Raw genomic sequence first — 27,943 nt, forward strand, 5'->3', positions numbered from 1 at the left:
AACCAGACATGCTTTAACCAGACATTAAAACACAATAGCAGAAAAAAAACCAAAAGCCAGCTCACTCCCAGCGCCAGAGCCGTATCCTCAGTGCAGGCAGGAGAGAGAGGGGCCGGCACAGGATCTACCAGATCCAGCTGCAAGGCAGATCCCACCCCCTGCTCTGGGGCTCAGGGATGTGTTTTCTGGCTTTTGATGCCCCTGGAGCAGCTCTCTGGCTGGGCAGTTGTCGCTGTTGGATTTGCTTTGCTGGTGGCTGAGGTGCCAGGCTGGGCAGAGGAGGGTTTGGCCGTGCCATGATGTCCCCAGGCCTGGCTCCTTGTCCCTTGCTCCCTCCCTGCTGAGGTCCTGAGCTCCCCAGCCTCCCCCCTGGGAGCCACAGGCTCCTGCTGGTTACAGCTGCTCCATCCATGCCCAGGTGTGCCCAGGCCTTGGTTTGTTTTAGGAAGCCCAGGGCAGGAATGTGGGCAGGGGTGGCTGGAACAGCAGGAAGCCAGCCCTGTCCCTGCCAGCTCAGGGACTGGTGGGAGGGCTCTGGACCAGCCTTGGCACAGCTTAAACAAACCAGTGAGCAATATTCTGTGATGGCTTTTTCCAGCTCAGATATGCTTCCCGAGGACTCGCCTGCATACAGCAGCACAAGGGGCCAGGAGAAGAGGCAAAATCGTTTTCATGTGTTTAAGGATATTTTTTCTTGTGCTGCACATGAGGCATTCAGGGAGCTTTTCATCCATCTTCTACTGTGTTTTCTGGCTCCTTCCCTGGGAGGATGTGGGTGTTATCCATGTTCTGTGTGTCTCACAGCCCACGGCTCACAGCAGCACTGCTGCTGACCTAAGAGTTTCCTCTTGAGTCACTGTATGAAGACTCAGCTTTTCTGGCTTTTTACTTGAGGTACTGTTGGAATATTTTATTCTCAATGCTGTTGGTGGCACACTGGAAACTACAGATGTGGCATCCCATGCTTGCCCCCAGACTTTTCTGTCCTGCTGGGTGCCAGCCTGGCTCTGTGGAGTGACAGTGCTGTGCTCGCTCTGTTCTGCTGCAGCGTGCAGCCTGACACCTGTGGCACATCCTGGCCATACTGCATCCTCCTGCCCACACAGCGTGGCTCTGGCACTGATCCCTGGCTGCCCAGCCATGGATCTGGGCTGCAGGGAGGGCCTGCAGTGCCAGGTCAGGCCATTCTCCAGGGCCAAAGGGGCAGGTGCTGCTGTGGGGGCTGCGTGGCACTGCCTGGCAGGAACACAGAGGTTTGGAGAACTGTGGGTTCATAGAAAAAAACTCTGGTGAACAATCAGCACTATTTACAGGTATTGAGCACCAAAATGCAGCAGCTTTGGAACTGCTGGAGAAGTTCAGGAGGCAGCAGTTATTTTTTCTTACTCAGCATTAAATGAATCTTCAAACACATAAAGCTTCTGTCTGAGGATCTGACACGTGTGAATGAGAAAGCTTCTGGAACCCTGTTGTTTCTGTTCTGGGGATGGTGCATTGTCCACACTGGCCTGTGTTGTGTCTCTTAGCCTCTTCAGTGCCACTGGCTGAGCTGCTGCACTGGGAGCAGTGATCCCAGGCCGTGCTGGCTGCTTTCTCCTGGGGAACATTCAAACATGGGCCCTGTGTCTTTTCTTGTCACTGAATTCTCTGTGCAGGTGAACGTGGGGTCATGAGTTGTTCAAATGATGATAAGAGCAGCAGAATGGCCTGAGATAAAGTCTATAAATATAAATACAGCCCAGAAGTCAGTTGCTCTGTCAGTCTGATCTCACTCCTTTTTAGCCTTTTCCTCCAGCCAAGTCTGATTTTGAAGATCCTGGGGATGTTTAAAACAGGAATAGATTTATTTATGTTACTGAACCTTGTAGCTGTGAGAATGGAGAACAAGGGACACAATCTGTTCCTGTTCCACCACAGGATGAACTGGAGACTTGCAGAGCATCGGGGACCCTTTGATGTGGAAGCACAGACCCCAGGTCCTTGCAGAGGTGCCCAGAGGTGGGATATCTCTTGGCAAAGCCCCCTGAGTGTGCTCTGCAGTCAGGCTGCCCCAGTGCCAGGCAGGTTGACGGTGCCAAGGAGTCTGCCAGTGTGCCATGTCCACAGTGGCATCATCTCCCAGCCTGGATCCGGAGGGATGCACGTTCCTCCCCGCACCAAGGCAATTCAGATCGCTGGAGAGCGATCCCTCCCTGGCGTGCTGTGTGACTCAGCTGGCCCCTGCCCAGCCCTTATCGAAGGCAAAAACTCAGAAATCATCGGTGCTCCCTGGCCCGTCGGAGCCTGCCCTGCCTGGGAAGGGCGGCTGCAGGGAGACGCGTGTGAGGGCTCTGCAGATCATGAGACGTCTCCGTGGGGATTGCTCGTGCTCTGCCCGGATAAGAGTCCGTTGTTTTCGTGTTTGTTTTCCCTGTGTCCGTCCTGCCTGTGCAGCGGGATCTTGGAGCACACCCTCTCCTGCCGCTCACGCCAGAGCACCGTGCCAGGAGCCTGCTCGGCTGCTCCCAGAGGCCTGCAGCACTGCAGGCATTTCTGCAGCTCTGCCCTCGCTCTCCTGATGCCCCTGGGAAAGCTGCCCCTCCCTGACAGCTCCCTCCTCCCAAGGGAGGGCAAAATACATTTGTTTTCCATGGCTCAGCTCTGTGTATTTTTCTTTTTCAAAGAGCCTGTCCTTCATTCCCCAGCCCGAGGACCTGTCCCCAGGCTGATATTCCGAAGGTGGTGACTGCCTTCTGTGGGACAGTGATGCAGACAGGTGTATACATAGGTGCAGCAGCCAGAGCCACCTGCCAGCCTCACCCTGCTTCCAGCCCCAAAGTATCACCCGGCTGCCACAGCCACAGCTCACCGGGTGCTGCCATCCCCAGGGATCACCTGGCAGCACCATCACCAGGACTCACCTGGCCATCCCTGCTGCAGGGGCAGGCATCCAGCACCTCTGTGCTGGGAGTTCTCAGGAAAGCAGCTGAGTGCTGCTGCCCTCGGAGCCTCCCGTGCGGGGTTTGGGAGCTGCTGGCTGCCCAGCCCAGGAGCTGCCCACCACTTCCAGCAGCAGCACGGTGCCCACAGGGCTGGGCACTGTCCCCCAGCTATGGCTGTCCCTCCTATGCTCGGGTTCATTGCACTCCAGAGCAGTGCTGAGCAATTCCCTGCTGTGCTGCCAGTCGGATTGGGACACCAGCTGCTCTGAAATTCCTGCAGGTGTGGCAGCACCAGCCCCATGGTTGGGCTTGATCTGTGGTGAACCAAAGAACTGTGATGGCGTTTCATCCTTTGTGACTCTTCTCTGCCTCTGCGACCCCAGGAGCATTTGTTTAAAAAACAGTTGCATTATTTCTTACTGCGCATTTCACCATTTTTGCTGATTTCTAAGGCAGCTCATCTTTTCTTAACTTCCATTTCAGTTGGCCACGTGTTCTGGGCTGGCTGCCCTGTGTCTCTTTCCAGTTTTGTTGAAGCAACTCCTCCAGCTTTGCAGGGCTGCAAGGTTGATTTGAAAGGCCAGCAAAATGGCAAAGGGGAAAAAAACTAATCTCTGAGAAGTTCAGGCTTCCAAAGTGCAGTTTTACCCATGGCTCATCCTGAGGAGCTCTAAGGGAAATGCTGATGCCAGCATGAATTTTGCTGCTGTGGGGAGAGCAGGGGTGTCCTGGCTGAGCTGGGCCAGGCAGGAGGCTGTGCTGCAGCATCCTGTGCTACCCTTGTCTTGCAGAAGCAAAAATCATTTAAAAAAATTAATCCAACACACTGTCCATTATAAAAATATTAAACATACAGTCTGGAGTGCTGCTTGCTAGGAAATCAGTGCAAGCCAGTGAGTGTCACTGGGAGAATGGTGTGCTCCATGTCCTTGCTTTGAAGTGTGGCTCTGCTGCACGATTCTCTTCCTGAGCAATGGATCTGTCACTGTGGAGGTCTTGGGAAGAAGATGCTGGATAACTTAATCCAAGGGAGGGTGAGAATGCATCCTTCTCCCAGAAGCTGTATCCCACATCACTCACTCCCAGTTTCCTCCAAAACAGACCAATATACCCCAAAACTTTGTTGTTCTTCCAGTGTTGCTTGGTTGCTTTGTTTCAGTTGGGGTTTTGCGCTGATATGTTGCCAAACTTCCAAGCTGTTGATGAGGAGACCCATGATCTCCTTGTGCTCCAGGCACCCAGGAAAGAGCCCCTCTGTGTGTTTAATGCCTTGAGCTTCAGGGTGCAGCCTCGTAACCTTTGCCAGCTCATCTGGAGCACGGCAGGTTTGGCAGAGCCGGATTCCTTCAGGCAATGAGGGAGATTAAGCAGGTGTGAGAATTATATGATGAGTGTAAACCCTTGCTGTCTGGTCCTTGGGTATTTAATTTAATAGTAAATAAGAAAATAAGCCTGTCAAGCTCGTTTGGGCACTTCCCACGAGGCTGGCTGGGCAAGGAGAAGAATTAATGAGAATAAAAGATTGAAGTTTAGGACAGAAAACAGAAACTGTGGAGGATGGGGGGAGAGTGGGAGGGGGATGTGTGAGTGGAAGTGATGGTCCAGAGGGCAGATAACCAGCTTGCAGAGCAAGAAGTCACTGGTTGGGGAGAGTTACTGAGAAATGTCTTTTTACTGGGAGCACAGCCCTCCTGCCTGGAGCCTGGGCTGGACTGGCTGTGAAAGAGAAGCAGCAGCTTATGAACAGCTCAGTCAATGAAGGGCTGATTAGGAGAGGTAAATGTGTGACAGTGTGAGACATCCAGTAAATTCCTTCACAGGAGATTTGTAAAGCACAGCTAAATATAGCAAGCTATTTTTAGCAGTTCATGCTAGCCACTTACTCCTGGCAAGTGGAAAACCCGTGTCAGTGTGGGAAAAATGGCCTTTGTCCAATGTGTCAGGATTTCTGAGTCCCCACAGAGCCTTCAGGGGCACTTGCGGACGGCTCGCCCTGGGTCAATGCCAGGCACTGCCTGTCCTGGGCTCTGTAATTCCCTCCTGGTGAGCATCTCTCCTCTGTGCAGCACCAACAGGGCTGCATTCCTTGCAGGATCCTGTGTGGATTTGGGACTACCTAGAAGGCTAACTGGAAGGTTACATTTTTATCCTCATCTGAGAAAATTAATATGTTTCTGTGTTTGAGGATCTGTAGAGTATCTGGGAGTGTTCCATGAGTCAGGGCTCGTTACTCCTGACCCTGATGGCACATCTGGGCTCATCAGAGGGAGCTCATGGCTTTCCAGGCTGAGGTATTTTTGTGGGACAGAGACTGGGGACTTCATGCAGGTAGTACACACAGTGTAAAAACAACACCTTGGAGCACAGTCTGGCCCCTTGGCCACTTACTTTGTGTGCTGGCTCCTAAAACTCTGCTGCAAGGACGGAAAATTCCCAGGAAGCAGTGGGTGGGGTACTGTGTCCAGAACCTCCTCCTCAGGGTGGTGATGGTGATCAGCTCCATGTCCTTAGTGATGCAACTCCATGGGGAATTCTTTGGCCGGAGTTGGTAACAATGGGGACATTATTTTCCCCCTAGGAATCACGGCTCTCTCTCTGCATGCTGGGAAAAGTGGAATTTCTCATGCTGAATGTTGTGCACAGCTCTCCATCAGGGAGGAGAAAATCATCCATAGGGACCATTGGTAGGAAGTGTAGGTGTGTCCTCAGCTGCTGTGGGTCAGGGTCTTGCAACGTTTTCCCGACAAAAGTGGATTTCCAGGGTTAAGATCCCAACCTGACAATCTCTGTCTTAAAATGCCTTGTTTAAGGGTAGAATGAACTTTTGTTGTCTTTTGTTTGCTTATTTGAAAGGAAAGTGTGTGGCCAGCTTTGATAGTTCTGTTTTCAATCTGGAGAAGAAGAAAGCAAAATGCAAAGATGGAGCTCCTGCTTAGCTTTGCTCTGGTTATTTGCATTGCCACAATCAAACCTGGGCCTTGTTTTCCCTGTTGATTCCTTATGGGTTTTATTCATGGGTTGCTGAAGCTGTGACTGAGTTGCTCTGGCACTGCAATCTGTGGGTCGGGCGGATGCAGAACCTCAGGAATTGCTTTTCCCCCATGGAAATCTCTGCTGGCTGCACTTCCCCGAGCTGCCCATGCGTAGATGCAGACAGGGAGACCAGTGAAAATCACTTCCCACCTTCCGTGGTGGGCTGGGACATCCTGTCCCTTCCCAGGAACAGGGCAGGGATGCTGCAGCCCCATCACTGCTCAGCTATTCATGCCTTCAGCTGGATCAGATTAAACTCAGGGTTGGCTTTGCACTGAAAGTGTCACTGGCCAATGATTGCAAAGATGATGAGGTCGAGGGGCGGTATTTTTATTTTGTTTTTTCCTTTTTAATTTGCTCCCTGGGAGCAGCGTGTGATGGGGATTAGCCAAAGGGCTGCTGAACCCACTGCTTGCTCTGCCCCTTAGCTTCTGGAGGAGCAGCAATTCCCACCTGGCTGTTTCCTAGGAAGAAGCAGGGTGGTGCTGTGTATACCAGCTGCTGCAGAGCCAATGAATGTCATGTAAACAAGGCCTGTTTGGGTGTGGATAACGGGGCTGAGGGTGCTGGCAGCCTGACTCTGGCCAGTGTGATGTGTACCTTCCACACCTACTCTCCTGCACAGCTGGGGATGTTCTGTTGGTTTTCAAAGTGTTTATTTCTAAAAATCAGGCTGCTTTTTGTACCTGTGTAACACCCAATGTCCCATTGTGTCCCCTGTGGTGTTAAATGAGGCAGCCCAGGCAGGGCCCTCCTGTCCTGGCTCAGAGATCCTGCTGGTCCCCATAGCTGTCACTGCTTGGTTGTCACAGCCACTTCTATTTCCATGTGCTCAGGGGCACCGTTTCCTCTCTTGGGAACAGAGGACCATTGCAGTCACACAGACTGTGACCTCTGGGTTGCAATTAGTGAAGCTAATTAAGGATATGCACCTGTGACACCTGGAGCATTGCAGACCCTCAGGCAGCACCTCTGTGCCCCATTCTCTGGCTGTGTCTGCTCACCCTGTTCCCCCATGGTTCTCTTCTGTGGTGATGGTTTCCTTCTGGTTTAAATTCTAAGCACTGGAGGAAAAAGCAGCATCACAGCCTGGTTTGAGTTTTGTCAGAGACCTGTGGCTTTTGCAGCGGTAGCAGCACTTTTATGTTTGTGGTTTTTGGTTACCTGTGGTTGCTGTCAAAGGTTAAAATAAGAATCATAGGTCCTCACTGAGCAAGCTGTGAGGCACATCCTTCCAGAGCTGCTGGTTCTGAAGGTGTGTTTATCTACACATAAAACCAGCCCTGAGTTCCCTGTGTGCCTCCTGAGGCTGGCACGACTGGCACTGGTGCTCCCCACTCCTGCCCTGCAGCCTGGCTGGGGCAGCTCTGGGCAGGGATGGAGCTTCATTTTGACTGCTAAATTATTGTAACCACAAATGGTGAAATTTGGCATTGCTTCCTGATGCTGGAAGGGAGAGGAGCCCTTCAGGACTCCTCATCAAATTCATTTTGGTGTGTTTCCATGGAAACAGGCTGAGCAGGCAGGGTCCTTGGGGTGGTGCTGAGCCTTGGTGTGCTGTTCGCAGGGATATTCCAGCTTGGAGCATGACACTATTCCTTGATCCTTGGGTCCTGGTTCTGGGGGAGCAGGACAGGCCCTGCAGCTGCCTCTCCCTCCTGCCAGGCTCTGGGGGTGCAGAGCAGCAGCCTTTGGCAACGGAGTGTTTGTATGGGGGGAAAACATTTCCGACAGTTAAAACAAGGGAGAATACAGACTTATCTCTCCCAGCGTGGGATGGAGCCTCATTTTTCCACAGCACATCTTTTCCTGCTGGCTCCTTCCTGTGGTCAAGCCTCTTTCCTGTGGCCATGGCTTATCCCTTTCTCCCCAGCCCCCCTGCCCTGCCTGATGGGGTGTCCCTGTCACACCCAGGGCTGTGGCAGCACCGCAGCAGCAGCAGCAGTGATGCTGTCCTGTGCATGCACACAGGAGCTCTGTCAGGAGCTGATGTTCAGCCAAGGCTCGCTCTGTGTGGGAGTCGAGCTGTGTTGGTCTGGAGAAGCCTGGTTTCCATCAAGAGCTCCTCCAGAGCCCGCCAAGCACGTGTGGTGCAGGCTCTCACTCCCCTCCCTCTCTCCCTCCTTCTCCCCTGGGCTGACTGGGACACATGGCACACAGAGACCCTCTGTCCCTGCCAGGTACCACCCATGGGACCTGCGTATGCTGCTGTGCTCCCAGCTCACGGGTACACTGGAGCTGTGGTGCCTTGTCACCTGCCCCCAGCCAGCTCCCATGGTGGGGACAGACAGACAGACGGAGAGAGGATGCTGGCTAGGGGTGCTGCTGCTTTCAGAGGGGCTCAAGGACTGGGCTGGGAGAGGTGTTTGCAGGGAGGGATTGAAAATCACCTGCGACCAGCAGCAGGGGAGGGGCTGGAGGGGGCCACAGCAGCGTCAGGGACGGTGATGGTGACGAGGATTTGCAGGGGAGGAACAAAGATTCCCCTGAGCGAGGGCTGAATGAGCCTCCGGCCTGGCCTGAGCGAGCACTGGGGGACTGAGGGGGAATTATTTGCCGAGGTTTTCCATCAAGTCAATGACATCTGTGTGAGAGTTCACCCATTTACGTGCTCCAGCCCCTGGCAGCTGGGGCTAAATAGCGACATTCAGGCCTGAATCTGCCCATTCAGGAGCAAAGGTTTGACCCATCGGAGGGAGCTGCTGAACGAGGCTTTTCAGGGAGGAGCAGGGACTGCACTCTGAGCCTGCAGTGGGACCCAGCAGTGCCCCCACGCCTGCCTGCCCAGAGACCTCAGGGAGGGTCAGGAGCTCCTGACCTGGGGACAGGAAAAACAGGGTAGTACGAGGACCTGCCAGTACCCCACACTTGATTTTTTTTCCCCAACATTCAATTTTTCTCTCCCTTCACAGCAGCGTTTCAGAGCATCCCATGATTGCCACCACAGCAGTAAGTTTTATTTTCAAATCAAAAAACTCCATCCACGTACGCCAAGTTCCCGTATACAACAATCATGGTGCTGGTTTGGCTAAGCAGTGGTGGCAGCTGGTTGCCCATAAGGGCTGTGCCATCACATCTTCCCCACTCATTCACTTCTGAAAGTGCCGTCTCTGTGCACCACCACAAAGGAGTCCACCTGGGACAGCCCATAGCTGGAGTCCCAAACTGGGGAAAGTAGCAATGCAAATCAGAGTCTACATTCCTTTGCTTTTCTTTTTGTCGCCTACATCCTACTCTCTGAGGTCAGGCAAGTGCAGCCTCCTTCTGTTTGTATCTCAGGAATTGTTGTAGTTTTGTGCAGGTCAATGCAGTGAGTGTGCTGGCCCTGCTGGCCCTGGATCAGGCTCTGCAGTGGTGTCACTGTCATGTCCCAGGGCCTCTCTGCCAATGCCAGCAGACGGCATCCAGACACGTCCTGCAGCCACACAGGGTGCAAAGACACAAAGCATCCTTTGGGCCAGAAACGTCTCTGGAAGGTCCAAAAATAATTTGGACTGAGCCACAGGAAACATCAGGCAATTTCTTTGCTTCCAGCCCAGATTGTTCCCCACCAGCGGGAGCAGCAGGTCCCAGGGCCATCTGTGGGTGCCCAGGCAAGCCCAGCTGAGCCCCTGGCTCAGCTGTGTGCTCTGTGACACTGTCCTTCCCTCAGGGCCTGTCTGTGCCCATGACCCCACACAGGGACAGTTATTTTTAGTCCTGCCTTTTCCCTCACATTTATTTTCTGACTCTACAGATTTTTCTCCCATATTATGAAACAATTCCTGTGAACAGTGGCCAGCCTGTCTGACAGCCCCTGAGCTCCAAGGAGCTGTGCTGGTGCACACAGAGCCCTGAGTATCTCCTGAATGTTTTCCTGCAGGGAAGTGTGTCAGTGTCCCTTCCTGTCTGTGGCTGGACACAAGGCCATCGATCAGTTGTACTGTGTGGTGCATCCATTAGTGCTGTAGAAGCTTTTTCAGAGAGAGAAAAAACCCAAATCCTGTACTTTCTGCAGCTTCTGAGGGTTATTATTGCTGCAGCATTTTCTGCAGCACTGAAATTCCCATTGCCTATGGATTTTCGTAACTACATTACTATGGTCTTTTTCCATTCAGGATAAATTCCTAGGACATGCAGCCTCTGTAGAATAATTGCAGAAACCCACAACTGATTGCTCTGTCCTTTTCCAGGATATTCCTCAGCAGTGCAGAAGTTCTCCCAGACTCTGCAGTCCTTCCAGTTCGACTTCATTGGTGACACACTAACGGATGATGAGATCAATATTGGTGAGTTCTCTGCTTTTTGAAGCTGACTTCACTTCCAGTAATTGGAAAAGTCTCCCTCTCTAGGAATTAGCCTGCCTGATGGTTTTTAAGCAGCCTCAGGAGCCAGGTTCCAGGCAGCTCTTCCACAGCTTATTTTATGAAGTTGAACAGTCACGGGTCAAGTTTCACATTCCCAATTCAGCGGATAATTTGCAGAGGTTTTCCATGGCTCTGGGCCTGCTCCATGCTGCCAGGTGCTGGGGAGGAGGCAGCGTGGTGACCTCCCAGCCAGCCCCTCTTCCCAGAGCTGCAGTGGAGCCCAGCTCTGGGTGCTGCTCCCAGAGCTGCCTTCGCTGTGCTGGAAAGATTGGATACTAGGAAAAAAATTTCACTGAAAGAATAATAAAGTACTGGAATTGTCTTCCCAGGGAGGTGGTAGAATCACCATCTCTGGATGTGTTTAAAAAAAGCCTGGACATGGCACTTGGTGCTATAGTCTAGTTGAGGTGTTAGGGCATAGGTTGGACTTAATGATCTTAGAGGTCTCTTCCAACCTCATTATTCTGTGATTCTGTGGTTCTGTGAAAGGCCTTGCAGGAACAAACTGCCCCACGCTGCCCTGCAAAGGCACAGACTGCAAACTGCTGGGAAAAAGTGTTGCTGGATGTGTCTCAAATGGAAAACAATGGCCATCTGTGCCCTGGGCAGCCTTGCAGGGCTGCTCCCTGCACATCTGCTTGGGGATTAGTGATCCTGGAGCCGTGTTACATCCCTGCCCTCCCCCAGCACAGCTCTGGGAGTCACTCAGCATCCACAGCCCAGGAGGGCTTAATTCCCCAAACCCTGCACATTTCACATGAATCACATGAATCTGCTCTTGGCTTAGCGAGGTGAGTGGACCCTGTGGGGGTGACAGGGGACTGCAAGAGGGACGACAGGGCATCCTTAGCCCTCGAGGTTCTGACCTGCCCCATCAGACAAAACACTTGAGCCACGTGCCTGGGCTGAGGAGCTGCCCATAGGCTCACAGGGCATGCTCCAGGCAGGAGCACAGGGCATTCATGGGCTGGGACACAAGGCATGGGATCTTTTCCAAGCTGTTCCCGAGGGCTGCACATAGGGGGAAAAAAGAAAACCAGCTTTTGTCAGGCAGCTGTTGGAGAGTGGCAGCAGTGTGACATTGCTGGTGTCAGGTCTCAGCCACTGTCAGAAGGGGAAGGAAGTAGAGCCTGTTCCTTGGGCTGTTGTATTTAAAGCCACGTGAAGCAGACTGCAGGCTGCCCCTCCAAAGCTTGCTTCCTTTATGGAAAGTCTCTGGGTGAAACCCTCTGGAAATGAGCCAGCCTCCAAATCTAATGGCAGCAGAGGTGCTGAGCTTCCAGACACACGTGGGTCAGGGAGGGGAGAACTCTGCCATGTAAATGCCCCTCCTGGGAGCTGAGGAGTCTGAGGCAAACAGCCATGCAAGGAAAGGAGTGTCCCTCCTCTTGGCTGGAAGAAACAAAGCTCCAACAACCAAGAAAGGCTGCTGGGAATGACAGAGATTGAATAAAGGGAGTGTGGGATGAAGGAGAGCAAGAGAGCAGATGTAAAACCCGTCGTGGGGAAAGGAGTGTGTTTCCCTTCAGTTTTGCTGGGGAGTATTTGTTTTGCTTTTTGAAGAAGAGGTCCCCAGCTTCCCTGTGAAGAAGCCTGGGTTGTGTTCCTCCTCCCACCCAGGCCCTGGTGTGCCTGAAGGGGTTGAGGCTTCCTTATTCCTGACACAGCAGTGGGGCGTTGACATCTCCGTAGCAGCTTCCATCTGCCAGGGTGCCAGGGATCTGCGTGGGAGTGCAGAGCTCATTTGATGTGCAGGATATGGGAGTGAAGCAGAACACTTACAGGCACTTCTTATGCGCTGCAAGAGAACGTGTTTGGGTTGTAAATAGAGCTTAAGTCACACTGCTCTCTCGTTGTGTGGGCACAGAGCAGCCTGGCACCCGAGCGGGTGGCAGCGGGGACACTGCAGGTGGCAGTCAGGACACTGGGTGGATGTTGTCTGTCGTGAGCAGCACTTTCCCCTGGGGAGGTGAAGGTCATGGATGCACCCGTGTTACCCCACAGCTGCAGCCCCTCCTGTGCTCCCTCCTGCAGCTCCTCCACTGTCACCTCACGGGACCCAAATCAGCAGCTCCTGCAGAGATGAAGGGGCAGTGAAATGGGGTGGCATTCTCTCCCAGGCATGGGAACCTGGAATCCTCTGGCTGTAAGGACCTTCCTGGAATGCTTCTGGCTGCCCAGCAGAGTCGCTCTGGCATTTCCAGGTGTCAGTTCCCAGGTGTGGCTGGGCAGGCTGTGACTGCTGGTGGCCCTGCATGGGCTGGCAAACTCTGACCCAGGCCAGTAGCACAGATCCGAGATCCCCAGGCACTGCTGGGCTGGCAGCAGGATGTGAGCCTTGTGTGTGGTGCAGGGTCAAACTCAGTTCTGTGACTGGAGCCTGGAAACATGTTCCTGGGCTCTTCCTGTAGAGCAAAGGGAAAAAACTAGGGAACATTTTATGCACTGACATATTCCCTGTAAGCTTGGGACTGGATTCTTTCTCCCTGTGATAATTCTTTTCCTGGCTCAGGCCCCTGGTGTCCATGTACTCCATCATCCTGGGGAGCCACAGTGACAGCCACGTGTGGCTCTGGGTGTGAGCACCATGGGCAGTAGGGCCATGGCATTGCTGGGTGCTGGAGCCCTCACTGGAGGAGAGCTCAGAAGCCCCTGACTCATCAGGAAGGTCTGTTGTGCCACTGCCAGCTGAGGGCTCATGTCACGAGGCTGCAGTTGTTCCCTTCTGTGTGTCTCAGCAGCTGCAGAATGAATCCTTACACTGGATTTTAGGACAGGTACCTCTCCCAAGGTACTGCTGTGTATGAGGGGAGAGGACTCTCTGCTTGCACAGGGAGCACAAGAGCTCCCTGTCTCTGACCTGTAGGACAAGCTAATCCTGTGCCTGCACTGCTGTACACCTGCTGTGCCTCCTCGTGTGCAGCCCTGCTCTGTCCAGCCCAGCAGCCTGAACTGCAGAGTTCTGGGGTCTGACAGAGCCACTCTGGGATGTTTCACCAGGGCAAGAGGGAGCCTGAGACCCACCAGAGCTGTCCCATGCTGTGCTGAGCAGGCTGGAGCTGTGGGAAGCTTTCCCAGGTAACTCCCAGGTAGTTCCCAGGCACACTGGGGTGATCAGGTTGTTCCCCCAGGCATCCAGCACACAGCCACGCTACCTGCATGGGCAGGTGTTTGCCCAGCCTTGCCTTGCAGCCCAGAGGGATGGGAGTTTGGCTTGGCACTGTCAATGCTCTGCTGCTGAGAGTTTTCCTCCCCTGGGACAAACTCAGCCCCTTCCCAAGTTCTCCTTCAATGGGCAGAGAGAGGAGCTGTATGTTCCCCCTTGGTGTGGGGTCAGCTGCTCCCACCTAGTCTTTTATTTCCCCAGGCTAAATTATTCTTAGTTCAGTTTGTTAAAGGAAAGGTTTTGTGCTATTTGTGTTGTAGCTGGACTCCAACTGCTTATCAATGAAATCTTTATGTTTCACATATTTTGGGGAGTGGTGTCGGTGTCTGTGACCATGTCTACACCTGCTGCCTTTCCTCCTGCACTGGACTTTGTGCCTCCTGGTGCTGCGTGTGATCTTTGTCATTCCAGGCCGTTTTCATTTGACCCACTTGTCCTGGTCCTGGCAAACACCTGCAGCTTTTCCTGGGACAGAGGTGCCAGGCCCATCCCCTTGCTGCTGGCAGCTGTCTAGGCAGGCCAGGCACCCCTGTCCTGCCCAAAGTGGCAGGGCCTGGGGATGGCAGCTCCCCTTCCCCCTCTCTGGCCTTTCCCTGCATTTGCTCCTTCTCTGCCACCTGTATTGCCATCTCTATAACACAATTCCTGATAAAAGCTAATTAACATCCCCTTACTTTCCCAGGGCCTTCACTCCTTCATTGCCTGGGTAGGAGATCCTCCTCTCCCTTGCATAAGTAAATACCCCTTAAGGCCAGCCTGCACCTGGCGTTGCCTCATGCAGTTTCTGCCAAAAGGAGCCAACTCTTCTCTGTTTTTTGTCAGCCTTTAGACAGCCATGCTGGGGGTGCAGCCTCACTGGGGTGTCCTGACACGTGTCACATGCTCCAGTGCCACATCCCAGCTCCACTGACCAGCCTCTTCTTTACTTACAGCCGAGTCCTTCAAGGAGTTTGCAGAGCTGCTGCATGAAGTGGAGCTGGAGAGGTCCATGATGGTAAGGAGAAGGGAACTGGGCTCTGTCATTCCTGACATGGTTAAATGCCAAATCACAGCCACAGCACCATGTGCCTCGGTGTGAGGCTTCTCAGCAGAGGGAAGCTGGGAGCACCAGGAATGTGCTCTGCACTCATCTGCTCCATGGTCCCATGGCCGTGGGCCCTGAGCATGGGGCAGGCACAGCAATAGGTGTGGGGGGCTGTGACTCTCCCAGGCACAGAGCCCCAAGCCCTGCAGCTGGAAGGGCTGCTCACCAGCTGCTTCTGTGGTGAAACCGAGGGTTAAAGAATAAGAAGTGTTTTCACACAGTTTTTGCTGGGGGCAGGAAGGCAGAGCCCATCTGTGCTGCCCCAGCTCCTGCAGTACAATGCACTGCCATCAGCTTCCTGCTGCCATGTGCCCTCAGCTCTCCAGGGCTCCTCCAGAGCCAGTGCTGGCTTTCCATTTCACTCCTAATTCCAGGAAAAACATGAAGGTTAGGCTCAGTGGAGAGCTTGCAGCATGCCAGGAATGTGCTGCTTGGCTCTGCCTTCCCCTGCCTCGTGCAGCAGCAGAGGCTCCTGCCAGGCTGGGCCAGAGGGTCCATGGGCAGGCAAGGAACAGCAGGAAACCAGGAAAGCACTGAGATACTTCTTTATTATGAATTACATCCCAGGTATAGTAGCTCCTTTGGCAGTGGGGGAGCAGTGGAAGGTGTTGTTTTAGGAGTTATGGCACTGTCCAATTTTCAAAGTTGGGGTTTTTTGCCCTCTACTTGTAGGACCAGTTCTGTTTTACAGCAGCTCCCTCAGGAGGTTTTCCACTCACCGTGTTCATCAGCCCTAAATTCCCTGAGGGGCTGTGCTGTGTGGTGTCCTGTCCCCTTCTCTTCCCCTCTCCCTTCTCTGGAGCATGGGGCAGAGCCTGTCAGGGAAGTGGGGATGGGAGGAGGCAGCAGGTTGGTCCCAGGGCCAGGCTGGAGCTGCTGATACAAGCTGGGATGAGCTTTCCTGTGGATTCATGGTAAAGGTGTGCAGAGCACCATCCAGGAAAGCATCTCTCAGACATGAGAAGGAGTGGAAGAGACACAGGCAGGCTTTCCCTTTTCCCTAGCTGTTCCTGACACAGATTACCTTCTGGCTGAATCTCGAGACATGGGAAGTCCATCCTTTATTTGAGAGCAGCCTTGTTAGATGGGGATGGGGGGACTCCCTGTCACCCACAGGATGTGGTTGGGGTTTATTGTGTGTCACCCATGGGGAAGAGCAGGTACAGATGGTTTAAGTGAATTCACCTACAGACAGAGAAGTTTCCAGTCAAAACCATTAAAATCACAAGTTCTTGGCTTCTAGCCCTTTTCAGCCTCTGTTTAAGAGAAAATTGATCAGCATCCTGCAATTAAAATGTTTTTTTTTTGCACTGTAGGTGCAGAATGCAAGTGATTTGCTGATCAAACCTTTGGAAAACTTCCGGAAGGAGCAGATAGGGTTCACCAAGGTAAGGCTTCTTTGTTTTCAGTGTAAACAGATTTGTTTTCTGTTAGTGTGTTAGAATTCAGATTTTTCTCCTGTTGTTTTTAACAAGCTGACAGTTGCTCTACTTCATTCTGACTTCAGGCACTCAGAAACTCCCTGTTCAATGCTGGCTTTCAGCTGCTGGCATGAGGGTTCGTGCTGTGACTTTTAGTCTGAATTTTCAATCTTAAGAGTCTCCAAAATCTTTTCCTGAATTCTTTGGGTTCTCTTCTGGCCTGATTTCAGCACTGCCACTGCTCTGAGCAAGGAGTGCTTGTTCCAACCAGGAGATCCTCCTTGCTGCTTTATCTCCTCTCCCCTTTGTTCAGAGAATAAAACACTTTCTGCAGAGAAGTGTGTGGTGGAGTGGGAGGGAGGAAGGGAAGGAGGGAAAGCAGGAGAAGCCAGCAGGCAGAACCTGATTATAGTCATAGGGCTTTTGTTATGAAATATTTACATAAAGCGTCTAATGAGTCTTTCAGATGGACCAAACTTTTAAAGAAACAAGCTATAAAAAGCAAATTCTGCACATGTGGAGCACAAAAGATCATTTTTCCCTTGTCTACTATCAAGAAGTCCAGGTTCCATGTTACTCAGCAGCAGCTTAAAATGGGGCTGGCTCTGACCCAGCTCTGAAATGGAGATGTTTTGGAGAACACTTGAGGCTTGGATTCAGCCCAGCCCATCTGGAGGCTTTGACGTTTAATAAATACAGAGTTTGAGAAGAGATACTCGATGGCCCTCCTGCCCTTTGCCATGCCCTGAGGGCTGGTGTGTGGAACCCTCTGAGGAGCTGCAGCCACGAGCATGGCACAGGTGCTGCCCACAGCCCCTGCTCTCAGCCCTTCAGGCTGTTTTAGTCCCAGAGAGCCCTTAAGGTGTGTAAGGGCCACTTTGCACACAGCCCAGAGCACACACAGCGTGCTGTGCCCCGAGAGCTGAGCTGCCTGTACCCACAGGCTGTGTGCCCGTGCCCTGCTCCCTTCCTTGACGGGCAGGCACGGGTCTCAGCAGGGCTGGTGCCACAGCCCCAGCACTGGCATGGATTCACCTGGCAGCCTGCAGCCCTTCCACAGTCCCTGTGGATGAGCAGGGCGCTCCAGGGTGGTGACAGTGGCAGGACACAGCTCAGAGCAGCTGGAGAGGTGGCAGAGGGCAGGGGGTTGTTGCAGGTGGCTCAGCCATTGTAGTTTGGTTTGGGATTTTGTTTCTCATGAGGAACATGAGCTGCAAAGGTGCCAGGGCACTGTGGTGGTCAGAGAGCTGTGCTGTGGCTCAGCACAAGTGCTCCATGCAGGAGCTCACAAGGCAGCACCTTGCAGGGCTGCACAGGGAGGTAGCACTGTCCCCAGTGCCACCCCAAAACCTTGAGAGGGTGTGAGTTTGGGAGTGAGCCCCAGCCACCCCACACTGACAGGGCTGCACAGGGAGGTACCACTGTCCCCAGTGCCACCCCACAGTGACAGGGCTGCACAGGGAGGTACCACTGTCCCCAGTGCCACCCCACAGTGACAGGGCTGCACAGGGAGGTACCACTGTCCCCAGTGCCACCCCAAAACCTTGAGAGGGTGTGAGTTTGGGAGTGAGCCCCAGCCACTCCAGCCCCTTGTCCTCAGCTCAGATGCTTCCCTCACAGGAGCCTATGCCACCCTGCTGGTGGGCTGCACCCTCAGGTGTCACCTCGGGCACAGAGCCTTCCTTCCTTCACCTGCCAGCTTCCAGAGCATCTCGGGGCATCCCCAGCCGGCAGCAGGAGGTGTGAAGTACAAATAGGGCTCCTCACAGCAGTGCTCTGTCAGTGTGGGTTCCTCCCATCTGCCCCATGGACCCTTTCTGGTCTGCAGCAGGGCAGAGGCCAGCCTGGGGAACAGCCTGGAGACATGACACAGGGAATTTGTGCCCTCTGCTTGGTTTCCGTATTTTGGCAGCGTCGCCTTCTGTGAGATGTTTTCTGTTCCCTGTGCGAGCTGCCAGAGCCAAATAGGAAGAGCCCTGAATCGGGGCTTTGTGATGCCTCTAGCTGGAGCACAGCCAGTCTGACCAGCACATCTGAGTGTGCATTCAGCCCTTCTCCCGGGGGGAATGGAGTCTCCTGGGGAGGGTGTTCTGCCACCCGGGCAGCCCTGGCTGTCACTGGGACCACTCCAGCCACCCCCTCCCCGTGGGGTCACTGCTCTTCCTGTCACTTGCTCTCAGGGTGAGTGGCTCGCCACTGTTATCACAGATAAAAGGGAGGATCTGGGACCCCCTGAGCTGACCCATTTCCCAGCTCTGGCACCATGGCAGGGGGTGGGTGTGGATAGGAGCTGGTGCATATGGAGGCCCCATCCCTCCCTCCCCACGCTGTGGGGCTGGGACCCTTTGGGAAGAAGCTGGCCACACTTACTGAGCTGAGCAGGATTTGAATAGAAAAGTTTAATTCCAGTTTCACTTGGAAGGAGACAGCTTTTTAAAAAAAAACCACAAAGCCAACCAAAAAAATCAGAGGGAAAAGCTTGTTGGGATGTAGTGTAAGGGCAAAAGGAGTGCTGAATAGCTGCAGTGTTTGTAAAAATTTTTTCCATAGGAGATAACATATTCCTAAATGGTTTTAGTTAATTCTGTTATTAATTTCAATAATTATAATTTTAAAAGAAAGGGAGGTTAATAACTTCTACTTGCTTTCACCTCTGGGGGAGCAGGGCCTAAGGATCTTTTGAGAGAAAGCAGTGGGCAAGGAAAAACGCCAGGATGAACTGAATGTGCTTTAATAGAACTGCTTTTTCTACACCCCTTGACATTTTAGAAATCTGTTTTTGAATTAACTGCTGATGCCTCATAAAAATGAGCTATGATGATCCTGCATCCACTGCTCTTGCACCCAGAGCCCTCAAGTGTGCATGGAGGTGGGGGCTCCCAGCAGGAAAAGTGTGTTTAATTCCTTGTGGAGAGGAGAAGTGGCCCGTGAGCTGGGCTTCTCACTTGCCACTCACTCCACCTCCCCGAAAATGGGAATTTCAGAGGATCCTAGTGAGCTCCCAGCACGGGGTGTTTGCAGAGCACCCTCCTGCCCAGTGGGATCTGCTCGGCTGCTCCCAGTCAGCAATAAGTGGAAAGTGGGCGGTGGCTCTTGGACTTGGCAAACCTTAATGGAAATGTGGTGCTGCCCTTTGCTGAATATTCATGAGGAGCTAATTCATGCTCATGTTTCCAGATTGTGCTTCAGTCTGGGTGATTTTTTTGTGGGTTTTATTTTTTTTGTCTTGGCTTGCTGTGGTCAGCAGCCAACTCAGAAGGATTTGTAGGTCATCCTTCTGCTGTTCAGTTATATGCTAATTAGCCAGAGTGGGAATGATTGGCAAACTCCCTCTTAGTGGCCCAAAATGCCACACTGCACTGTGGTCCTGTCACACGTGGGTCCATCATTCCCAGTCCCTTCAGTCCCCAGAAAGAGCTCAGTGCTCCCTGCCCCCAGTGCAGCCGTGTGCCCTGCCTGCCTGGGGTGCTGGCAGAGGAGGGGGCACTCCCCAAAGCAGTTACTGTCTGGCTTCACAGCTCCTGCTGCAGGAGCTCCACTGCTCTCCCAGGCTCTTCCTTTCTCTTCACCAGTCTTTCCTTGAGCAGAGGTGACCCCTCTTCCTCAGAACCCACCATGTCTTCCCACAGGGAGCTTCCCACGAGCTGGTGACAAAGCTGCTGCCTGGTGGTTTGTGGTCTCCCTGTGGCTGCAGGCTGTTGCCTCCTGTGGCCATTTGTGTGGGCACCACAGCCACACACGGCTCATGGCCTCCTCCACGGGTTCTTGTTCTTGTGGCCACGTGCACGGGCACCACAGCCTCCCACAGCAATGTCCCCTCTCCTGGGGACAAGCCAGGAGCCATGTGCTCCCAGGCTGCTGCATCCAGAGGCAGATCCCCCTGTCCATCCTGTCCTGCTCCCTGCCCGTGGGCTCTGCCATGCCCGGCCATGGGAGCACCAAGCTCTGATGGGCAGCTCTTCCTTGTCCTGTGCATTCCCACAGCTCCTGGTGCAGGTGAGCAGCCTCCCAGCTGGAGAGCAGCTGGTCCCAGCTCTGGCCTGCAGTGTGGCTCTCTTCCCTGGTGGCTTCTCCACAGGGTGGGGACAGCTGAGTCACCTACAAGTGCTGCTTGCTGGTGGTGAGAGGCGGGGGAGAACTCCTGGAGTGGGCTTCAGCCCCATTCCTGCTGCTCACCCACAGCTCTGCACACCACCTTGGTTGAGACAGTGGAGCTCTTGGTTGGGTTTGGAGCTAGCTTTCCATGGCAGCACCTGCTTTTCTATCTCAGGACCTGCTGCTGGCACAGCCATCTCCTCTGAGATGTGAGGAGGTGGCCACAGGAGCTCTGTGCCTGCAGCCCCACAGCTCTGCTTCCCTGCACTTCTGTGTCCTTGGGGCTTGGAGGCTCCTCATTGAGGAAATGGAAATTAGGCAAGTTCCTGGCTTCGTTAGAAGGGCACTAATGGCACAGACAGCCCAGGAGTTTGACCTTACAGACACAGGAACTGCTGCTCCACAAACGCTTTCACTGCACTGGGTTTGGGTTTGCTGATCAGCGCCTTAGTCACGAGGGTGGTGGTTTATTTTCATCGTCCTTCCTGGCCTCAGCCCCGCAGTTGCTGCACTGCTTAAATTAGGATTCACCCTTGGAGGAGTCTCTCTTCCTCTGGATTTGATGTAGATCTCTCTGTTCTGATGTGTGAGGCTGCTAACAGGGAGTCACAGTACCTGATACTGCAGGGCGTGATTCCAGAGGATGCAATTCCCTTCGTGTGTCCTGTAATTCCAGGGTCTGCACAGCAGAATATGCAATTGCTGAGGTGAAAAGGTTTGCTGGGCTAAGCTTGCCCTGCTCCAACACTTACACATAAGCAGGGGTAGTCAGGTTGGTGCCACTTCCTCATGGTAATTGTGCTTTCACTACAGCCATGTCAGGACTCTTGTGGGGAGAGAATCCTCTTCCCTGGAAGGCAGCTGGTAGGAAGGCTTGTTACTATTATTGGGAGCCACCTGTGCTGAGCCCAGGGGTTTGGGGAGCCCCCAAGCATCCTGCTGCAGGGCATCCTGACAGACAGATGGAATAGTCTGTGCAACTGGAACAGGGAAGCAAAACTTCAGCCAGGGGAAGCTGTGGTCACTACTGAATTCATGAGGAAAGTTCCTAACACCCAGCAGTCTGGCAGAGTCCATCTGCTCTGGCTTGTGGTGGCACTGGTGTGTGCTTGTTTATCCATGCATTTCTGAGTGGGAGCAAGAGAACAGGATTTCAGGGCTTTCAGGAGATAGATGTTGAAAGATGCCAGTAATTTCCCAGGAAGCTGGAACTGTTTTCCACTTTCTTGACCTTTCAAAAGCCAGACAGAAGATCTGGGTATCCTATACATACTTGCACTGTGTGTACACCAGCTCTCAATTGCTTGGACCTGGCACTGAGGCTGCTGCCAGGCTGGAATTTCCTCATTTCAGTAATTTAGTTGCCTCCCAGGAATCCCTGATATATCAGATACCATCTGAAGTGGGTATTTGTCAACCTGGCCCCTTACTGTGGTTGTTTTGTGATTGCCAATGTCACAGTCAGTGCAAGGCAGGAACCAACAGCCTGGTGCTCACTTCTGCTGCTCCCTGCATGCTCTTGGGAGTTCCTTCTTGAGTGTCTCTGTTTGCTGCTCTTGTTCATTCGTGCTCTCTTTGCACCACTGCTGATGGGCAGATGAGGATTTCCTGCCTGCCTGTCGACCTGCCAGGCTTCTGCTTTCCTTCTGGTACTCTTCAGAAAGAAATTATAAACTCTTTAGAACAGAAAGTTGCCAAAATCTAACGAAGCTTTTCTTGACCTTGACGTGTCTGTGACATTGCAGTGTTTGCCCAGTTGTTTCTGGGCTGTGTGAACAGCATGGCAGGAGATGGTGAACAGGTTTTTGATGTATGAGCATGTCTTCAGTTTACTGGATATTGAAGAGATTGAGAGGGGAAACAGCACCTCATGGGTGGGGCTTTTGCCATGATGTTGGTGTGAAAGAATACTTCTTGTGCCACAGAGTATTGCTGGACTGGGTCTTGAGGTGTAATTCATCCAAGGGGCTGTGAAAGCAGAGCAAGTGAGAAGTGGCCTTCTGTTCTCTGGATTGACCAAAATTTGTCCACGGGAATACTGAATTGCACAAAGAATCTTGTTGTTGGTGCATGTTCTTATCTGGAAATTGCCAATAATTGGTTCTGCTTCAACCTCTTGCATCTACAGGAAAGAAAGAAAAAGTTTGAGAAGGATGGTGAGAAGTTTTACTCCATGCTGGATCGCCACTTGCATTTGTCTTCCAAAAAGAAGGAATCTCAGTTACAGGAGGTGTGTATGAAATTTTTCTCAGAGTTAGGTCCAGAAGCAACAGCACCAGCTGTTCTAGGTCTTAAAAAGGGGGAGAGGAATCATCCCTTCCAGTAACCAGTTGAAACTGATAATCAGTTAAATCTACCCAAAGCCTGGATTCTCTGTGAGACCAGGGAGATCAAGCTCATAGTTCTCCTGTGTCTGTTGGATGCTGGTAATGGCTTCAGACATTGTCATTGCTTGTTGTCACCTTGATGGTGAAGGGCAGTGACCAGTGGCACTAATACAGATGGGGACTGGCCACCCTTTCACCTGGGGAAGTGCTCTGGCTGAAAAGTAACCAGTTACTATTCCTTTTGCTGGCCTGGTGTCCTGCCTTGCTGCTGGTGCTGCTGCAGGCATGTTGCAGCAAACCCAGCTGTTCCCACACCAGGGCAGCTGGATCCAGTAACATCTGTCAGACAAGTTGTCTGATCAACCTATGAGCATCTCTGCAAGTCAGACTGTGTGAGCTCTGGGAGCATTGTATGCTCCTGCCACTGCTGCAGCTCCAGAATTGCCAGTTCTGGGACACAGATGGAGTCAGGCAAGAGGGTGGTGAGGGTGGCCTTGTCAGTAGAAGAGGTTTGTGTTAAAGTAATAAATGAGCTATTCCTTACAGAGTGAGAAGAGGTTTTGGATCCTTGAATGAAGTGGATCCAGAAATGGGGAGACTTAAAAGAATATCCAATGTTCCAGCTCACAGCTGGGCTGGACACCAGGCAGATTTTCAGTGAGGACAGAACTATGTGTGGGCTGACAGACAAAAGTGAGTCAAATATTTTCAGACCACATGTGATGTATTTTCTTTTTCCACTTTTCCCTCTTTCTTCTAGGCTGACCTTCAGGTGGACAAAGAGAGACACAATTTCTTTGAGTCCTCCCTCGAGTATGTGTACCAGATCCAGGAAGTACAGGAAAGCAAGAAATTCAGTATTGTGGAGCCGGTAGGAGCTTCCTTTTCTCTCAGTCTCAGTGGCTGATGCTCAGATGTGCTGGCAGTGGCAGGAAGGGATGAGATGCCAGGCTGGATTAGGTCCTCTGGGGCAGGAGCACTGTGAAGCCCCAGCCCTGTTTCTTCTGGCTGTCTGTGTGTCCTGAGGAACAGCTTGGACACTGTACAGAGCTACAGGTCTTGTTATGGCTTATCCTGGCCTGGGTTTGGTGAGTGCAGAGGGAAAGAGGTGTTACCTGCCCTGCTCACCTGTCCCAGCCTGGCCTGCAGGGTCCCAGACTGTGGCTGAGTGCAGAGACCCTGCCCTGGTGGTGTCTGTGCCCCAGTGCCAGCTGCAGTGGAGTGTGGGATCCTGTGGATATTGTGGATGGTTTCTGCAGATCTGCTCTGGGTCTCCCTGCAGGGTCTTTCATTCTAGGTGTTTTATTCAGACAGATGTGTGGGTGGTAGCTTGGGGTTTAGGGACACTGTGGTGGATAAGCCATACCAAGGCTGGCATGCCAAAGTTGTGAGGAAAAATAATTGCATATGTAATTTCTGAAACCCCATACTCTGTCCATCTTTCCTTCCATTCTAAACACAGAAGTTCAGTGTGTCCCTTCCTCCTCTGCAGGTGCTGGCATTTCTCCACAGCCTCTTCACTTACAACAACCTGACAGTGGAGCTGACACAGGATTTCCTCCCATACAAGCAGCAGCTCCAGCTCAGCTTACAGAACGTGAGTCCCTGCCCAGCTGAAGGACTTTTCTGTGTGATTTCTGTTCTCATTTGTATTTACACACCTCTGATGGCAAAGTCTTTCCACACAAGCAGTCTGGCCATGTTTGTACTGTTGCAGATACAGTTATTTCCTTCTCAGTTCACATGGGTTTTCCCCTCTCCTGCATGGGACAGTTTACAGGTCTATGAAATTGTTTTCTCTGCAAGGGGCTACTGCAGTTGCATCATTTAACGTGGTACATAAACAAGCCTGAGATTTTATTTCAGTTTCACAAGATTTAAATTGTACTCTAAGAAGGCCTCTAACCTTGATCTTAATGGCACTGGCTTCCTGTAGGCTTGCTACATGCTTTAGTAAGCTCCTCTGTTGGCCAAGTGTGTACATGGGGTAGAATATCTGAGTCCTGTTTTCTTTATCCTCAGTCTTTCCTGACTGGCCTCCATTTCTGTGGAACGACAGCCATAAATCTGAGCCAAGATGGTTTTGCTGCTGGCTCATTAATTGGCCCAAGTAGTATTCCATCAAAATGCTTAGATTTTGTACCCCCTGTTGATGTGATTTTTTTTTCATGCTAAGCACTGTAGCATGATCCTTTGGGAATCAAGACCTTTGGGAGGAGAATGCACCTGTTACCCAAGCAACAGTGTGAACAGGAGCTCAGGTGCTGCCTCTGCTCCAGCCAGCCTTGAAATGTGCTGAAGTTCCTTAATTAAGGGAATAAGTGGCCTCCCAGCTGTGGCACTCCAGCACCATCTCTGCATATGATGTGTGTCTTCAATCATCCCTTAGAGCTCAGTGGTTCTTATAGCCAGGTTCCACGTGGATTTGTAGAGCGGTTTCCATGTTTTGTACCTTGGGAGCCAATTCCTTTCTGCTACAGCACCTCAGATTTATCTAGGAATAAATAACCTGCAGCTCACTTTTTGCTCATGTTCAAATATGCTTCTTTTGTTTTCTGTTACCAGACGAGGAATCACTTTTCCAGCACACGGGAGGAGCTGGAAGATCTGAAGAAGAGGATGAAGGAAGCACCCCTAACCTGCAAGCTGCCTGGGCAGCCAACCATCGAGGGCTACCTGTACACTCAGGAGAAATGTAATGGCTTTGGGATGCAGCTGGATGCACTAGGGCCCAGGGCTGCCCTGACATAACCCAGCTGTGGGCTGTGCTCAGTGCTGTGCCCAGGCCAGCCCTGCTGCACTCGGTGTCACTGCTGCCAGGGCACGGCATGCCCAGGGTGTCACCTTCTGCCAGTGCCCGAGGTGCCCGGGGTGGCAGTGCCTGGGGAAGCAGCAGCAGCCTCAGCTGGCAGCGTTGTCAGCAGTGGCACAGAGCTCTGCCCAAGTGGCAGATCTGTGACAGCACAGGGCTAATTGCCCTCGCTCCAACGAGATGGGATTTACGACTCCAGAGCCTGCAGCTCTGGCAGGCTCTGCCTTGGCTGTGTTTTACCAGGATGAATCTGGTGTCTTGTCCAGCCTCCCTCTGGCAGCCTCTGCGAGCAGCTGAGCACAGCCAAGGTGGAACCAGTGCTGAGTTAAGCTGCTGAGAGCAAAATTTGTAATTCTGAGCAGAACCAAATACAGCCTTTTCCAAAACCTGGCTGCAGCTCTCCATGGCTGTGCAGTAGGAATGCTCAGAGGACAAAAGTCTGTGCAAAACTGTGACCTCTGAGTCTGTTTATATTGCTTTTAAAAGAAAGCACACTCAGTAATTTTAGACCCTAAATGTGGCATGTTCCTGCAGGCCAGTGGCTATTTTCTGCCTCTATTTATGCTTCCCTATAAATCAAGTATGAAAAGTTGTTCTTCCTGACAACTGCAACTTAAAAACAAATTAGAGAAAATATACCAGTTGAATTATTTCCTGTAAAGGGGTTCAGGTAAGAAAACAGAAAAGTTACAATGAATCCAGAAGTAGGAACTTTGGAGTATTTTAAAGCTGCTGAATATCTCAAACTATTGAGCTTTCACTCACAGGAAAAAATAGTGGAGTTTGTGAACATTCAGGACATGTAGAATCCTGCCAGTGTAGCTCTTGGCTGGGCTTGGCCAAACCAGCCTGGCTTGTGGTCAGAGTCCCACAAATGCCCTTTCACCAGCTGTGAGTTGGAGGCAGCTGCTGCCCTGTGCTCCTGTCCTCTCCCTCTCTCCTCCTCCTCTCCTTCTGCTTCTCTTTTCATCTCCTCCCCTTTCTCTCTTCCTCCTCCTCTTCTCCTCCTGACTCTTGCCATTATCTACAAGGGTGATGTCCCCCAGGGCTGTCAGTGTCCATCCCCAGAGAAGGGAGGACATGTGGGCAGCACTGACCCTGCCTTGCTGGCTGCACCCAGCTACAGCCCTGTCCCTGATTCCAGCCTCTCCTGTGTTCTGCAGGGGCACTGGGCATCTCCTGGGTGAAATATTACTGCCAGTATGAAAAAGAGGCAAAAACCTTGCGGATGACACCCACAGACCAGAAGCCTGGAGCTAAGCAGGTGAGTTGGATGTCTGCAAACATTGGCCCAGCTAGTGGCCTCACCTTGCACCCACGTATGGCCTCCCTTCCCGTGACAGCTGACCCTGCAGGTGCCACAGGGGGTGGGCTCTGTCCCCTCCCTGCCTGCACAGGGCAGTTTGGTGTCACCTGGAAGAGGCACACCTGTGAGGAGAGGTCTCACTCCACTGTGTCCCTGGGAGCCCAGGCCCTGCAGGGTTTGGCAGCAGACATGGGTCGTGTGACATGAGAGATAGCAGACAGTGCTGGCCCATGAGTTCAGTCTAGGGTGAAACTTGTGCTTCTCTGGACCAGCTGATGTTGAACCTTCCCCGTGCACAGGGGCTGGAAGCCACAAGAACTGTGGCAGCCACTGAAGTGCCTGAATGACTCAAGTTATTACAGGAGTTACTGCTTCCAAATGCAGCATTTCCTCACAGCACTACGTGCTCACAGCACTCGTTTGTGGTTTGATTTCTGCTCCCAGCACTGGATTTGGGACAGTGTGGGGAGAGGAGAGGGCAACAGCACAGCTCCAAACTGCACTAAGGCACCAATTTGCGTAATTACTTCTTTCACAAAGTGCTTTGGTTTACCAAAGTCTGGGAGTTCCCTGAGTCCCTCCGCGTGACAGGGGAGGGGTGGGAGGATGGAGCACAGCCAGTGCCTCCAGCTGAGTCCCCCGCCCTCCTCTGCCATGGAGCGGGTCCCCAGGGCCTTCCCAGCCAGGCGGGTGTGCTCCAGCGTGTGAGCTCATGGTCTGCTTTTGGCAGGGCTCTGCACGCTGCAGCAGGAAAATAAAATGGATGTTTTGCAACCCCTTGGCAGAGAGCTGGACAAAGAAATAGCCAAACTATTGTATGGAGAGATTTGTTGTCATTTATGCCACAAGCATCTCTAGTAAGGCCTATTACTGCAGGCAGGGGCTTGGAAAACTTAATGCCTTTCCCAAACACTGGCAGTCTGGTAGCCTGCACCATCAGGTCACAGCTGGCCACAAACCCACAATCAAATTATGAATTAACTCCGCTGCAGAGCGCAGGGACACAAACACCCAGGGCCAGAGCTGAACCTCTCCAGAGCATGACTGCTCTGTCTGGGGTGAGGAAATGTACATCCCTCTGCCACACAGTGTTGGTGTAAAGCCATTTGGTTCACTGGTGGTGTGGGTAATTGGTGCTGATGACCAGCCCTGATAAAAATCAGAACCCAGCTATGTCTGAGCACGGGTGAGCGTGGTCCTGGCCTCAGAGACAGGGAGTGTCTCTCTGGCTTGGTTGGAGCAGTGTTCCAGCGCTGTAGGGGCAGAGTGCTGCTGTGTGGGGTAGTGCTGTTGAGTCCAGAACATTCTCTGGCTGAGGGCAAGCCTGGAACTCAGAGCCTCTTGTGTCTCCTGTGATGAAGGTGGGAGGACCACCTGTGCTCCTGGTACCGATGCCATTGAAAGCCAGGGCAGGCAGCATGGGCAGTGCTGT

General features: G+C 52.5%; 1 protein-coding gene across 1 annotated transcript in view; it reads left to right on the top strand.

Moving 5' to 3' along the window:
• OPHN1 (oligophrenin 1) overlaps positions 1-27,943 on the top strand; it is a 49,567-nt gene that overhangs the window by 4,212 nt on the left and 17,412 nt on the right. The window contains exons 2-9 of the mRNA XM_021548405.3: positions 10,127-10,222; positions 14,399-14,460; positions 15,867-15,938; positions 22,195-22,296; positions 23,154-23,264; positions 23,886-23,990; positions 24,959-25,088; positions 26,369-26,469. Coding sequence (XP_021404080.1) covers positions 10,127-10,222; positions 14,399-14,460; positions 15,867-15,938; positions 22,195-22,296; positions 23,154-23,264; positions 23,886-23,990; positions 24,959-25,088; positions 26,369-26,469 — 779 coding nt within the window. The remainder of the gene's footprint in view (positions 1-10,126; positions 10,223-14,398; positions 14,461-15,866; positions 15,939-22,194; positions 22,297-23,153; positions 23,265-23,885; positions 23,991-24,958; positions 25,089-26,368; positions 26,470-27,943) is intronic.

Source organism: Lonchura striata, chromosome 14 (assembly GCF_046129695.1).
Source record: "Lonchura striata isolate bLonStr1 chromosome 14, bLonStr1.mat, whole genome shotgun sequence".
In the NCBI taxonomy this organism is placed as follows: domain Eukaryota; kingdom Metazoa; phylum Chordata; class Aves; order Passeriformes; family Estrildidae; genus Lonchura; species Lonchura striata.